Source organism: Mobula birostris, chromosome 12 (genome assembly GCF_030028105.1).
Source record: "Mobula birostris isolate sMobBir1 chromosome 12, sMobBir1.hap1, whole genome shotgun sequence".
Classification (NCBI taxonomy): domain Eukaryota; kingdom Metazoa; phylum Chordata; class Chondrichthyes; order Myliobatiformes; family Myliobatidae; genus Mobula; species Mobula birostris.
Window position 1 is genome coordinate 21,817,231 of NC_092381.1, and position 15,097 is coordinate 21,832,327.

At 41.4% G+C, this 15,097-nt stretch overlaps 1 protein-coding gene across 4 annotated transcripts in view; it reads left to right on the forward strand.

Moving 5' to 3' along the window:
- rpap2 (RNA polymerase II associated protein 2) overlaps positions 1-15,097 on the forward strand; it is a 114,615-nt gene that overhangs the window by 84,576 nt on the left and 14,942 nt on the right. For 2 of the 4 annotated variants that reach the window (XM_072273425.1, XM_072273429.1), the window contains one exon: positions 382-497. The exons of the other annotated variants lie outside the window; for them this stretch is intronic. In XM_072273425.1, coding sequence (XP_072129526.1) covers positions 382-497 — 116 coding nt within the window. The remainder of the gene's footprint in view (positions 1-381; positions 498-15,097) is intronic. 4 annotated transcript variants of the gene reach the window in all.

A 15,097-nucleotide genomic window follows, 5' to 3' on the forward strand; every position in this document is an offset into this window, starting at 1 on the left:
TTGGTTTTATTTGAGGAAAAGTGTTAATGAGTTGAAAATAGTTCAAAGAACTGTTTACTTGATCGATAATGGCTCTCAAATAGCTTAAGGGTTAAGGAAAGTATAGTGATGAAAGAATTAAGAGTAAACCTGAGCTTGAATGTAACCTTTTGAAGTGCACAGTTTTTTTAATCCTAGATTTTGTTTATAACTTCAATTTGATAGCATAAAATGTTCTTATTCTAATAGCTTTATAATTGTACATGTTGAACTGTGGAAGCCCCATGGACTTTAGTGGTTGGCTCTCTCTACTGAATTTACTGAATGCAATTTAGATTTAATTGAAATTTTAAACCTAAGCACAGCCGCGATAGTGTAGTGGTTAACACAATGCTGTTACAGCTTAGGGCACCGGAGTTTGGAATTCATTTCCAGCGTCCTCTGTAAGGAGTCTCTGCATATCCTCCCGTGGAATGCGTCTTGTTCTGGTTTCTCCCCACAGACCAAAGATGTACCAGGTAGGCTAACTGGATTGTAAATTGTCCCGTGATTTGATTAAGGTGAAATTGGGGTTGCTGGGCATTGCTGGGGCAGCGAGGTTTAAAGGGCTGGAAGGGCCTACTCCCCATGTATCACTAAATAAATAACTTGAATATGAAAAATTCACTCATCTGTTCTTCTCATCAGTTGCCTTTCTCCACAAGTCTGCTTTTTATTTACATATATTTTATAGTTTGTTCCACTGTAAGCTAATTTGATTATTATGCTATCACAATTAGCTACCTTGTACCTAAATTGCTGTTTAACCACCTGTAGTGGGAGTAGTTGTTCAGTTAACACAGGGGCAATATCGTTTGAAAAAGTACTCTTGTTTATAAATGAATCAGATTGATTTAATCTTTTATCAATATTGGCATCCTTAATTATGAAATTGATATTTTGGTAAATGTATTTTAATATGTTAGCTGCAAAGTATGATAGACCAGCACTTGTAGATTAGCAATTTCTGTACAAGAAAATTATGTGAATACTGGTTTTAAAGTTTAGTGAGGTATACACTACTTAGTTTATTCCTGGTGTCAGGTGAAACATTAATAAAGATAGTGATTTATGACTAGCAGGTGCAAGTAACTGCAGTGCAGTAGTATGATATTTTTTTTGTAGCAAGAATTATTTTCAGTCATATACTGCTTTTATGTACCAGCAACAGTGGCTGAAACTTGCTGGATCATGATAACTCCAAGCTAAACTGGTAGTTTTACTGTGTACATGCACCATTCAGGGTTCTGGCACAAAAGTGCAGGTCTCAGGATTGCTGGTTGCTCTTTGCTAGGTTTTGCCGACTGCTGAGTTTCTTAAGTAGGTCAGGTGTAGCCATGGAGGATGGTCGTATGAGCAGCTGGTGCATATCACAAGTCCTGGTTATGCAAACACTGACACCAGGCAGACATTCTCTGAAGAGTATTGATAATGGCTGGGGTCACCCATCTTGTAAAGACACTGCCCAGAAGAAGGCAATGGCAAGTCACTTCTGTAGAAATATTTGCCAAGAACACTCACAGTTGTGGAGACCATGATCGTTTATGTTATACAACAGGGCACATAATGATGATGATGCTGATGCCCTCTGCACAACTGCTTAATTTCTAAACTTCCCTAGCCTCAAGGAAAGGTCATCAACCTGAAGCATTTCTCATTTTCTTTCTCTTTCTCCAGATGCTACCTGACATGCTTAGGATTTTCACTATTCTCCATTTCTCTTAAGGCAATTGATTTGTTGCGAACAAGAATTTTAAAGGTGAAATTTGAACATGTGTTAATGAGGTTAGGGTCAACTACCAAGTTCAATCAAACAAACCATTATTAGATTGAGGTACTGAAAGTGTGAAGGAATTTATTCTTTTATACTACCTTCAGACAATTCAGACCAAAAGCAACATGCACAAGACGTGACTTTGTTAAAGTTATGAAATAAAATTTTACCCTCATTGGCTTTGTAGATAATTGGAAGGTTTATTGAAGTTTAAAGCAAAGGTCAAAAGGGTCAAAGGTTCAAAAGTTCATTTATTATCAAAGTATACAACTCTGAAATTCTTTGATTCTCTGGATAGCCATGAAACTTAGAAAGAAAAGAAAGGCAGCAACCCCCAAAACTCACTTCCCCACACAAAAGAAAACAAAAACGAACCAGGCACAACAATCTCCAAATCTCTCCTCCTGCACAAAAACCAAGCAAAGTGGATCAGGCACATCAACCCCCAAATACCTCCACCCGCACAAAAAAAACAAACAAAATAGATCAGGCACATCAATCTCCAAAACCCTCTCCCGGCACACAGAAAGAAAATGAGAAGATCAAGTGAAAAACACAGAAGATAAAAAGTGTAAGACTGAAAAAAAGAGTCTGTAGTCCAAGTCCACATCCAAAATGCAGAAAGAGCTGGGCAATGCTCTCTGGGCACATTGGCAAGCAGCCGGCGTTCACCCTCTGCATTCGCTTGGATGCTTCAATCTATCTCATCGCTTTAATCGAGAACATTGGTAGCTATAATCAGTGAAATAGATCCAAACATTGGCTTCTGCCTTGTCCTGCAGCCTGCCCACTGCAAGGTTCATGCACGCTGCCTCTGCCTCCCGGTGTCTTAGAGACGGCAGAGCGCAGGAATACCCAAATGATCTCCAAACTTAAGCATTCACCTTGATGTTTCAATCGCCCTCGTCACTTGTTGAAGCTATTGTCGGAGAAATGGGGTCAAACATTGGCTCGAGTGCCTCTCGCCACGAGGTTTGCTCGTGCTGCCTTGGCCTCCAGGAATCCTCTCAGAGACTGCAGAGCACTGAAGCACCCAAACAATCTCCAAACAGCAAAACACAAGCTTCAATAGTTTCAGAATCACACTCAAAATGAGAAATAAACATAAAAGACATAAAAGGAGTGAAAAAGATGGTTGAACCAACATGTCGAGGAACCAACTAGAGAGCAGGCTATTCTAGACTGGGTTTTGAGCAATGAGGAAGGGTTAATTAGCAATCTTGTCGTGAGAGGCCCTTTGGGTAAGAGTGACCATAATATGGTGGAATTCTTCATTAAGATGGAGAGTGACATAGTTAATTCAGAAACAAAGGTTCTGAACTTAAAGAGGGGTGACTTTGAAGGTATGAGACGTGAATTAGCTAAGATAGACTGGCAAATGACACTTAAAGGATTGAAGGTGGATATGCAATGGCAAGCATTTAAAGGTTGCATGGATGAACTACAACAATTATTCATCCCAGTTTGGCAAAAGAATAAATCAAGGAAGGTAGTGCACCTGTGGCTGACAAGAGAAATTAGGGATAGTATCAATTCCAAAGAAGCAGCATACAAATTAGCCAGAGAAAGTGGCTCACCTGAGGACTGGGAGAAATTCAGAGTTCAGCAGAGGAGGACAAAGGGCTTAATTAGGAAGGGGAAAAAAGATTATGAGAGAAAACTGGCAGGGAACATAAAAACTGACTGTAAAAGCTTTTATAGGTATGTAAAAAGGAAAAGACTGGTAAAGACAAATGTAGGTCCCCTACAGACAGAAACAGGTGAATTGATTATGGGGAGCAAGGACATGGCAGACCAATTGAATAATTACTTTGGTTCTACCTTCACTAAGGAGGACATAAATAATCTTCCAGAAATAGTAGGGGACAGAGGGTCCAGTGAGATGGAGGAACTGAGCGAAATACTTGTTAGTAGGGAAGTGGTGTTAGGTAAATTGAAGGGATTGAAGGCAGATAAATCCCCAGGGCCAGATGGTCTGCATCCTAGAGTGCTTAAGGAAGTAGCCCAAGAAATAGTGGATGCATTAGTGATAATTTTTCAAAACTCGTTAGATTCTGGACTAGTTTCTGAGGATTGGAGGGTGGCTAATGTAACCCCACTTTTTAAAAAAGGAGAGAGAGAGAAACCGGGGAATTATAGACGGGTTAGCCTAACGTCGGTGGTGGGAAAACTGCTGGAGTCAGTTATCAAAGATGTGATAACAGCACATTTGGAAAGCGGTGAAATCATCGGACAAAGTCAGCATGGATTTGTGAAGGGAAAATCATGTCTGACGAATCTCATTGAATTTTTTGAGGATGTAACTAGTAGAGTGGATAGGGGAGAACCAGTGGATGTGGTATATTTGGATTTTCAAAAGGCTTTTGACAAGGTCCCACACAGGAGATTAGTGTGCAAACTTAAAGCACATGGTATTGGGGGTAAGGTATTGATGTGGATGGAGAATTGGTTAGCAGACAGGAAGCAAAGAGTGGGAATAAACGGGACCTTTTCAGAATGGCAGGCAGTGACTAGTGGGGTACCGCAAGGCTCAGTGCTGGGACCCCAGTTGTTTACAATATATATTAATGACTTGGATGAGGGAATTAAATGCAGCATCTCCAAGTTTGCGGATGACACGAAGCTGGGTGGCAGTGTTAGCTGTGAGGAGGATGCTAAGAGGATGCAGAGTGACTTGGATAGGTTAGGTGAGTGGGCAAATTCATGGCAGATGCAATTTAATGTGGATAAATGTGAAGTTATCCACTTTGGTAGCAAAAATAGGAAAACAGATTATTATCTGAATGGTGGCCGATTAGGAAAAGGGGAGGTGCAGCGAGACCTGGGTGTCATTATACACCAGTCATTGAAAGTGGGCGTGCAGGTACAGCAGGCGGTGAAAAAGGCAAATGGTATGCTGGCATTTATAGCGAGAGGATTTGAGTACGGGAGCAGGGAGGTACTACTGCAGTTGTACAAGGCCTTGGTGAGACCACTCCTGGAGTATTGTGTGCAGTTTTGGTCCCCTAATCTGAGGAAAGACATCCTTGCCATAGAGGGAGTACAAAGAAGGTTCACCAGATTGATTCCTGGGATGGCAGGACTTTCATATGAAGGAAGACTGGATGAACTGGGCTTGTACTCGTTGGAATTTAGAAGATTGAGGGGGGATCTGATTGAAACGTATAAAATCCTAAAGGGATTGGACAGGCTAGATGCAGGAAGATTGTTCCCGATGTTGGGGAAGTCCAGAACAAGGGGTCACAGTTTGAGGATAAAGAGGAAGCCTTTTAGCACCAAGATTAGGAAAAACTTCTTCACACAGAGAGTGGTGAATCTGTGGAATTCTCTGCCACAGGAAGCAGTTGAGGCCAGTACATTGGCTATATTTAAGAGGGAGTTAGATATGGCCCTTGTGGCTACGGGGATCAGGGGGTATGGAAGGAAGGCTGGGGCGGGGTTCTGAGTTGGATGATCAGCCATGATTATAATAAATGGCGGTGCAGGCTCGAAGGGCCGAATGGCCTACTCCTGCACCTATTTTCTATGTTTCTATGATCTATCCAGAAGATGTAGACACCAAAGGAGCGTTGTACACCGGCAGCATCTTAACCAGATGACCGTGTAGACACACATCATAGTTCTCTTATTTGTTCTCCTGTTTATCTCCTATTTACTTATAGAATCATAAAACACTTCAGCACAGAGCCAGGCTCTTTGGCCCATCTAGTCTGTGCTGAAATGTTAATCTGCCTAGTCCCATTGACTTTCACCAGGACTACAGCCCTTCATACCCCCCCCCATCCATATACCTATCCAAATTTATCTTAAATGTTGAAATCAAACCCGCATCCACCACTTCCTCTAGCAGCTCGTTCCACACTCTCACCACCCTCTGAGTGATGAGGTTCCCCCTCATGTTCCCCTTAATCATTTCACTCTTGTTCTAGTCTCACCCAACCTCAGTCAAAAAAGCCTGCTTTCATTTACTCTATATAATTTTATATACCTCTACCAAATCTGCCATCATTCTTCTATGCTCTAGGGAATGAAGTCCTAACCTGTTCAACCTTTCCTTATAACTCAGGTGCTAAAGACTTGGCAACATACTTGTAAATTTTCTCTGCACTCATTCAATCTTATTGCCATCTTTCCAATGGGTAAGTGACCAAAGCTGAACATAATACTCCGAATTAGGACTCACCAAATTCTCATACAACTTCAACTTCTTATACAACATCAACATAACATCCCAACTCTTACACTCAATACTTTGACTTATGAAGGCCAAAAACTTTATCAATGTGTCAAGAACTTTCTTTACAGTTCTATCTCCTTGTGATGCCACTTTCAAAGAATTGAGGATCTGCATTCTCAGATCCCTCTGTTCTACCACACCTCTCGGCACCCTGCCACTCACCATGTAAGTCCTACCCTGGTTTATCCCAAAGTGCAACACCTCACTCTTGTCTGTATTAAATTCCATCTGCCATTTTTCAACCAGTTTTCCAGCTGGGCCCTTCTCTATCTCTGCTTCTATCCCTCACAGATGCTGCCTGACGTGCTGAGCATTTTCACTGTTCTCCATTGCTCTTTAGGGAATTGATTTGTTGGGAACAAGAGCTTTGAAGGTGGAATTTGGGCATGTATTGTTGAGGTTAGGGTCAACTACCGATGTCAATTAAACATGCCATTATTTGGATAAAGCGCTGAAAGTGTGAAGAAATTTATTCTTCTATACCACAGTTACACTAGACTACTTTCAAAATAGCCAGACTGACCAAATCCCTCATCCTGCACAAAAACTAAGCAAAACAGATCAGGCATATTGACCCCCAAATATCTCCTCCTGCACAAAAAAAACAAACAAAATAGATCAGGCACATCAACCTCCAAATCCCTCCTCCCACACAAAAAAAGCAAGCAAAGTGGATAAGGCACATCGACCCTCACATCGTTCTCCCGGCACACAAAAAGAAACCAAGAAGATCAAATAAAAAACACAGGAAAAAAAGGTCTATAGTCCAAGTCCACATCCAAGACACAAAAACAGCTGGGCAACACTCTTCAGGCGCATCGGTAGGCTCGCCCCTTTCTGGTACAGAGCAACCGATCGAAAGGCAAGCTGCTGGTTTTCACCCTCTCCACTCGCTTCGATGCTTCATCCCCAATGTTGGAAGCTATAGTCGGCGAATTGGAGCCAAACATCTGCTTGCGCCCCATCCCGCAGCCTGCCCACTAAATGGTTCACGCATGCTGCCTCTGCCTCCGTAGTCTTCTTAGAGATTGCAGAGCACTGGAACACTCAAATGATCTCCAAATTTCTACATTTGCCTTGATGTTTCAATTGGCCTCTTCGCTTTAATCGGTGAACGGTTGAAGCTATCATCGGCGAAAAGGGGCCAAAAATTGGTTTGAGCCCTTTTGCAGCCTTCTTGCCATGAGGTTCACTCACACTGCCTCTGCCTCCAGGAATCCTCTCAGAGACCACATAGCACTGAAGCAGCCAAACAATCTCTAAACAGCAAAACATGAGCTTCAATAGTTCCAGAATCGCACTCAAAATGGGAAATAAACATAAAAGACATAAAAGAAGTGAAAAAGATGGTTTCATGATCTATCCAGGAGAAGCGTTGTATGCAGGCGGCATCTTAACTAGATGGCCACGCAGACACACATCATAGTTCTCCTATTTGTTCTCCTGTTTATCTCCTAATTACTTATAGAATCATAAAACACTTCAGCACAGAGCCAGGTTCTCTGGCCCATCTAGTCCGTGCTGAACTGTTAATCTGCCTGGTCCCATTGATTTTCACCCAGATTACAGCCCTCCGTACCACCCCCCCATCCATGCACCTATCCAAATTTATCTTAAATGTTGAAATCAAACCCGCATCCACCACTTCCTCCAGCAGCTCATTCCACACTCTCACCACCCTCTGAGTGACGAAGTTTCTTCTCATGTTCCCCTTAATCATTTCACCTCTCACCCTTAACTTTTGACCTCTAGTTCTAGTCTCACCCATCCTCAGTGGAAAAAGTCTGCTTGCTTTTACCCTATCTATACCCCTCATAATTTTATATACCTCTACCAAATCTGCCATCATTCTTCTATGCCCTAGGAACAAAGTCCTAACCTGTTCAACCTTCCCCTATAACTCAGGTGCTCAAGTCTTGGCAACATCCTTGTAAGTTTTCTCTGCACTCATTCAATCATATTGCCATCTTTCCAATAGGTAAGTGACCAAAACTGAACATAATACTGCATATTAGGGCTCACCAACTTCTCATACAACTTCAACTCCTTATACAACATCAACATAACATCCCAACTCTTATACTCAATACTTTGATTTCTGAAGGCCAAATACTTTAGCAATGTGCCAAAAACTTTCTCTATGGCCCTATCTCCTTGTGATGCCACTTTCAAGGAATTGTGGATCTGCATTCTCAGATCCCTCTGTTCTACCACATTCCTCAGCGCCCCGCCACTCACCATGTAAGTTCTACCCTAGTTTGTTCTCCCAAAGTGCAACACCTCACACTTGTTTGTATTAAATTCCATCTGCCATTTTTCAACCAGTTTTCTAGTGGGTCCCTTCTATATCTCTGCTTCTCTCTAAGTGCAACACCTCATCCTTGTCTGTATTAAATTCTATCTGCTATTTTCCAGCCCATTTTTCCAGTTGGTCCATTCACTATCTCTACCTCTGTCCCTCATAGACGCTGCCTGACATCCTGAGCATTGCTTTTTAGGGAATTGGTTTGTTGTGAACAAGAGCTTTAAAGATGGAATTTGGGCATGTGTTGATGAGGTTAAGGTCAACTACCAATGTCAATTAAACGTCATTATTTGGGTAAGGCGCTGAAAGTGTGAAAAAATTTATTCTTCTATATACCACAGTTACACTTGACCACCTTCAAAATTGACAGACTGAAAACAACATGCACAAAAGGTAACATTGCTGAAGTTATTAAATGATTTTTTTTTACCTCCATTGGCTTTGTGATTATTTGGAATACTTCCTGTAATTTTGAGCACACATATCAGACTAATGCTATTTGCTGTCCTATTTATTCTACTATTCTCCCAAACTCGCTTAGTTCCTCCTGACAATTGTGTATGTACTTTGTGCATCCTCCAGCCAATATCTTCTGTGTTAAAATCATATTTTAGTTGACGACTTATATTAATGGAAAATGGTGAAAATCATTCTCTTGTACATGACTAGTCTTTGATCAAGGTTCCTTTTTCACTTCTGAAGTATTTAGTTCTGTGTTGTGCAAAATATTCTGGGATACAATTTTTGGGGACATTTAACTTCAACATTTAAAAATATGTTTATTGATATAAGCAAAATTTGAATGGGTCCATTTGCAATGTACATTTAATGATCCAGATAGATTAAAACCAATGTCTAATTCTTCATCACTGGAATTCCTTATGGCTTTATATTTTTTAATTCCCAGTTTATCCGTAGTAGGTGTATTTGCAGGTGGTAACAGTGTGATCTGGTTTGCATATGCATACTCCATATTATATGTCAGCAACACAAACTATTTTAGATTTGTCTTCGACAAAACAATGGAAGCATAAATTTATGGTGTTCTTTGAAATCACACTGTTAGCATCTGCAAATATGTCTACTATAGAGAAACCGGGAATTAAAGAATATAAAGTATCAACATAGATACACTTTTAACATTTTCCTATTAAAGTATAGAACAAGCACTTGGAAAAAAGCAACACACACAAATGACCCATTTTTTATGTCATTACAGCATTTACTTTCCCAATTCTGTTGTATTTTATTATGTAAAGCAGAATAATAGAACTACATTTTGGTCAAGGTTATTGTGTGGAAATTCCCTCTGAATTCAGTTTTATGTGGTGCTCTGATACAGCATCTCAAAGTTCATGCAACAACTAAACTTTAATAAAGTTGCCGGATGATCTCTGAAGCAGAGGTTGTGTCCGACTAATCTAGTTCAATGTTGTATACTCTAGTTTAGTTGTTAAAGTATTGAAATGGCTAGGGTTCATAATCTGGGCAGGAGCTGGAAAAATTAAATTCAGTTTATTCAATAGGTAGGAAAAGGGAAGAGGTCCTGAAAGGAGAATATAGGGAGATGAGAAAAAGGACCGCAAAGGTAGTAATCTCGGGATTACTGCCTGTGCCACGTGACAGTGAGAGTAGGAATGTGATGAGGTGGAGGATAAATGCGTGGCTGAGGGATTGGAGCAGGAGGCAGGGATTCAAGTTTTTGGATCATTGGGACCTCTTTTGGCGCAGGCGTGACCTGTACAAAAAGGACGGGTTACACTTGAATCCTAGGGGGACCAATATCCTGGCAGGGAGATTAGTGAGGGCAACTGAGGTGACTTTAAACTAGAATGGTTGGGGGGTGGGAATCAAATTAAAGAGGCTAGGTGAGAGGAGGTTAGTTCACAACAGGGGGATGGGAACCAGTGCAGAGAGACAGAGGGGTGTAAAGTGAGGGTAGAAGCAAAAAGTAGTAAGGAGAAAAGTAAAAGTGGCAGGCCGACAAATCCAGGGCAAGCATCAAAAAGGGTCACTTTTCAGCATAATTGTATAAGGGCTAAGAGAGTTGTACAAGAGCGCCTGAAGGCTTTGTGTGTCAGTGCAAGGAGCATTTGTAACAAGGTGGATGAATTGAAAGTGCAGATTGTTATTAATGATTATGATATAGTTGGGATCACAGAGACATAGCTCCAGGGTGACCAAGGATGGGAGCTCAACGTTCAGGGATATTCAATATTCAGGAGGGATAGACATGAAAGAAAAGGAGGTGGGGTGGCGTTGCTGGTTAAAGATGAGATTAACGCAATAGAAAGGAAGGACATAAGCCGGGAAGATGTGGAATCGATATGGGTAGAGCTGCGTAACACTAGGGGGCAGAAAACGCTGGTGGGAGTTGTGTACAGGCCACCTAACAGTAGTAGTGAGGTCAGAGATGGTATTAAACAGGAAATTAGAAATGTGTGCAATAAAGGAACAGCAGTTATAATGGGTGACTTCAATCTACATGTAGATTGGGTGAACCAAATTGGTAAAGATGCTGAGGAAGAGGATTTCTTGGAATGTATGCGGGATGGTTTTTTGAACCAACATGTCGAGGAACCAACTATAGAGCAGGCTATTCTAGACTGGGTTTTGAGCAATGAGGAAGGATTAATTAGCAATCTTGTCGTGAGAGGCCCCTTGGGTAAGAGTGACCATAATATGGTGGAATTCTTCACTAAGATGGAGAGTGACATAGTTAATTCAGAAACAAAGGTTCTGAACTTAAAGAGGGGTAACTTTGAAGGTATGAGACGTGAGTTAGCTAAGATAGACTGGCAAATGACACTTAAAGGATTGACGGTGGATATGCAGTGGCAAGCATTTAAGGATTGCATGGATGAATTACAACAATTGTTCATCCCAGTTTGGCAAAAGAATAAAGCAAGGAAGGTAGTGCACCCGTGGCTGACAAGAGAAGTTAGGGATAGTATCAATTCCAAAGAAGAAGCATACAAATTAGCCAGAAAAAGTGGCTCACCTGAGGACTGGGAGAAATTCAGAGTTCAGCAGAGGAGGGCAAAGGGCTTAATTAGGAAGGGGAAAAAAGATTATGAGAGAAAACTGGCAGGGAACATAAAAACTGACTGTAAAAGCTTTTATAGATATGTAAAAAGGAAAAGACTGGTAAAGACAAATGTAGGTCCCCTACAGACAGAAACAGGTGAATTGATTATGGGGAGCAAGGACATGGCAGACCAATTGAATGATTACTTTGGTTCTGTCTTCACTAAGGAGGACATAAATAATCTTCCAGAAACAGTAGGGGACAGAGGGTCCAGTGAGATGGAGGAACTAAGCGAAATACATGTCAGTAGGGAAGTGGTGTTGGGTAAATTGAAGGGATTAAAGGCAGATAAATCGCCAGGGCCAGATGGTCTGCATCCCAGAGTGCTTAAGGAAGTAGCCCAAGAAATAGTGGATGCATTAGTGATAATTTTTCAAAACTCGTTAGATTCTGGACAAGTTCCTGAGGATTGGAGGGTGGCTAATGTAACCCCACTTTTTAAAAAAGGAGGGAGAGAGAAACCGGGGAATTATAGACCGGTTAGCCTAACGTCGGTGGTGGGGAAACAGCTGGAGTCAGTTATCAAAGATGTGATAACAGCGCATTTGGAAAGCGGTGAAATCATCGGACAAAGTCAGCATGGATTTGTGAAAGGAAAATCATGTCTGACGAATCTCATAGAATTTTTTGAGGATGTAACTAGTAGAGTGGATAGGGGAGAGCCAGTGGATGTGGTATATTTGGATTTTCAAAAGGCTTTTGACAAGGTCCCACACAGGAGATTGGTGTGCAAACTTAAAGCACACGGTGTTGGGGGTAAGGTATTGATGTGGATAGAGAATTGGTTGGCAGACAGGAAGCAAAGAGTGGGAATAAACGGGACCTTTTCAGAATGGCAGGCAGTGACTAGTGGGGTACCACAAGGCTCAGTGCTGGGACCCCAGTTGTTTACAATATATATTAATGACTTGAATGAAGGAATTAAATGCAGCATCTCCAAGTTTGCGGATGACACGAAGCTGGGCGGCAGTGTTAGCTGTGAGGAGGATGCTAAGAGGATGCAGGGTGACTTGGATAGGTTGGGTGAGTGGGCAAATTCACGGCAGATGCAATTTAATGTGGATAAATGTGAAGTTATCCACTTTGGTGGCAAAAATAGGAAAACAGATTATTATCTGAATGGTGGCCGATTAGGAAAAGGGGAGGTGCAACGAGACCTGGGTGTCATTATACACCAGTCATTGAAAGTGGGCATGCAGGTACAGCAGGCGGTGAAAAAGGCGAATGGTATGCTGGCATTTATAGCAAGAGGATTCGAGTACAGGAGCAGGGAGGTACTACTGCAGTTGTACAAGGCCTTGGTGAGACCACACCTGGAGTATTGTGTGCAGTTTTGGTCCCCTAATCTGAGGAAAGACATCCTTGCCATAGAGGGAGTACAAAGAAGGTTCACCAGATTGATTCCTGGGATGGCAGGACTTTCATATGATGAAAGACTGGATGAACTGGACTTGTACTCGTTGGAATTTAGAAGATTGAGGGGGGATCTGATTGAAACGTATAAAATCCTAAAGGGATTGGACAGGCTAGATGCAGGAAGATTGTTCCCGATGTTGGGGAAGTCCAGAACGAGGGGTCACAGTTTGAGGATAAAGGGGAAGCCTTTTAGGACCGAGATTAGGAAAAACTTCTTCACACAGAGAGTGGTGAATCTGTGGAATTCTCTGCCACAGGAAACAGTTGAGGCCAGTTCATTGGCTATATTTAAGAGGGAGTTAGATCTGGCCCTTGTGGCTACGGGGATCAGGGGGTATGGAGGGAAGGCTGGTGCAGGGTTCTGAGTTGGATGATCAGCCATGATCATAATAAATGGCGGTGCAGGCTCGAAGGGCCGAATGGCCTACTCCTGCACCTATTTTCTATGTTTCTATAAAACAAATTTTTAGTTCTTTATTTGCCTTGTGAATGTACATAGTAAGGCCATTATTTATTGTGTTCTTAATTGGACCATAAGACACAGGAGCAGAATTAGGCTATTCCATCATGGCTGGTTTATTATCCCTCTCAACCCTATTCTCCTGCCTTCTCCTTGCAATCCTTGACACCCTAATTAATCAAGAACCTATCAACCTGTGCCTTAAGTATATCCGGTGCCATGGCCTGCACAGCCGTCTGACATCCCCCTAAACTCCAGTAAGTATAGGCCCAAAGACATCAAACACTTCTCATATGCTAACCTTTTCATTCCTTGGATCATTCTCGTGAACCTTTGAGTTCCCTTAGTTGACTTTGAGAAGGAGATCTCTTAACAACATTTAAAGTTCTTCAAGGGTCTTGGTAGGGTAGATGCAGACGACATTTTTGGATACTTCAAACCAATGGTTGCAATCTAAGAATAAGGGTTTGGGCATACAGGACTGAGAAAATAAATTATTTCTTCACGCAAAGCTTAGTTGATCTTTGGAATTTTGCTACCCAAGAGAGACTGGAGGTTTAGGGACTAACTATATATGATCAGCAGATTTAAAAGTATTAAGAAATGTGTTGTGTTTATAGAAAGTGGTGCTGAACTGAAAGATCAGTTATGATATTGAATAGCAGAGTGGACTCCTGTCTCTGTCTCTGTTTTCCTAATTCCTTCCTAAGAAGTAGCTGATTTGCCACACACTTCATCTGTTCTTCTGTCCAATTCCCCTTAATTCCCAGATTACTCTTTCAAAATTTATCCAGTACCCCACAATCCTCTAAGGTATTTCAGAGGCTCACCACCCTCTGCAAGAAGTTGTTCCTACACTCCTCGGTTTTAAAAGACTGCCCCTAATCTAGTATCTGTTTTCCCTTGTCACACTCACGGTTTCAACATAGGGGCATGACAGGGTAGATGTTGAAGTATTTCAACACCTAACCTATCACACCACTCTGCTTAATATCTGTTTCAATAAGATGCCTCCCTCATTCTTCTAAACTCTAAGGAATATAGATCTAGTTTCTTAAGGCTCTGGTGAATGAATAATTCTCTCGTTCCAAGAATTAGCTGAGCAAATCTCTTTTGGATTGCCTTCAAAACAGGCCGAGAACTATGCATGGTACCCTGCAGAATTGTATGAATACTTCTCTATTTCTAAACTCTAACCTTGCAGTAAAAGCCAATGAGCCTTCCTGACCATATGTTATCTGCTGACTTTTTGTGGTTCATGAACAGAACATCTAGATTCCTCTTCAACACACGCACACAAAATGCTGGAGGAACTCAGCAGGTCAGGCAGCATCTATGAAAATGAACAAACAGTGGACATTTCGGGCTGAGACTCTTCATCATAACTGTTGCACTGGATTTCCAGCACCTGCAGAATCTTCCGTGTTTAAATTCCTTTGCTTTCCTTGCACAAAATTATTCTCTATTTCGATGATACTCTGCCTTTAGATTCATCTTACCAAAGTGCCTAAGTGCACTTTTTCCCACGTTAAGTTCTATTTGTCAGGTTTGCACCCACTAGCTCAACCTATTTATATACTGCAATAGAGAGCAAGCCTCCTCATCACACATATCATTGGCAAACTTGAATACCCAAAGTGGTTCCTCCAGCAAAATTTAGACTGTCAGTTTGTGAATTGTTTAAAAATTGTTATTTTTAAAGAACATAAGTACAGAATCAATTAAATCAATCAAGTATAAAAATTGTGAAGTACCTGTAACTGTAGTGTGTCTCAAATCTATTCCCATTTATTAAAGTA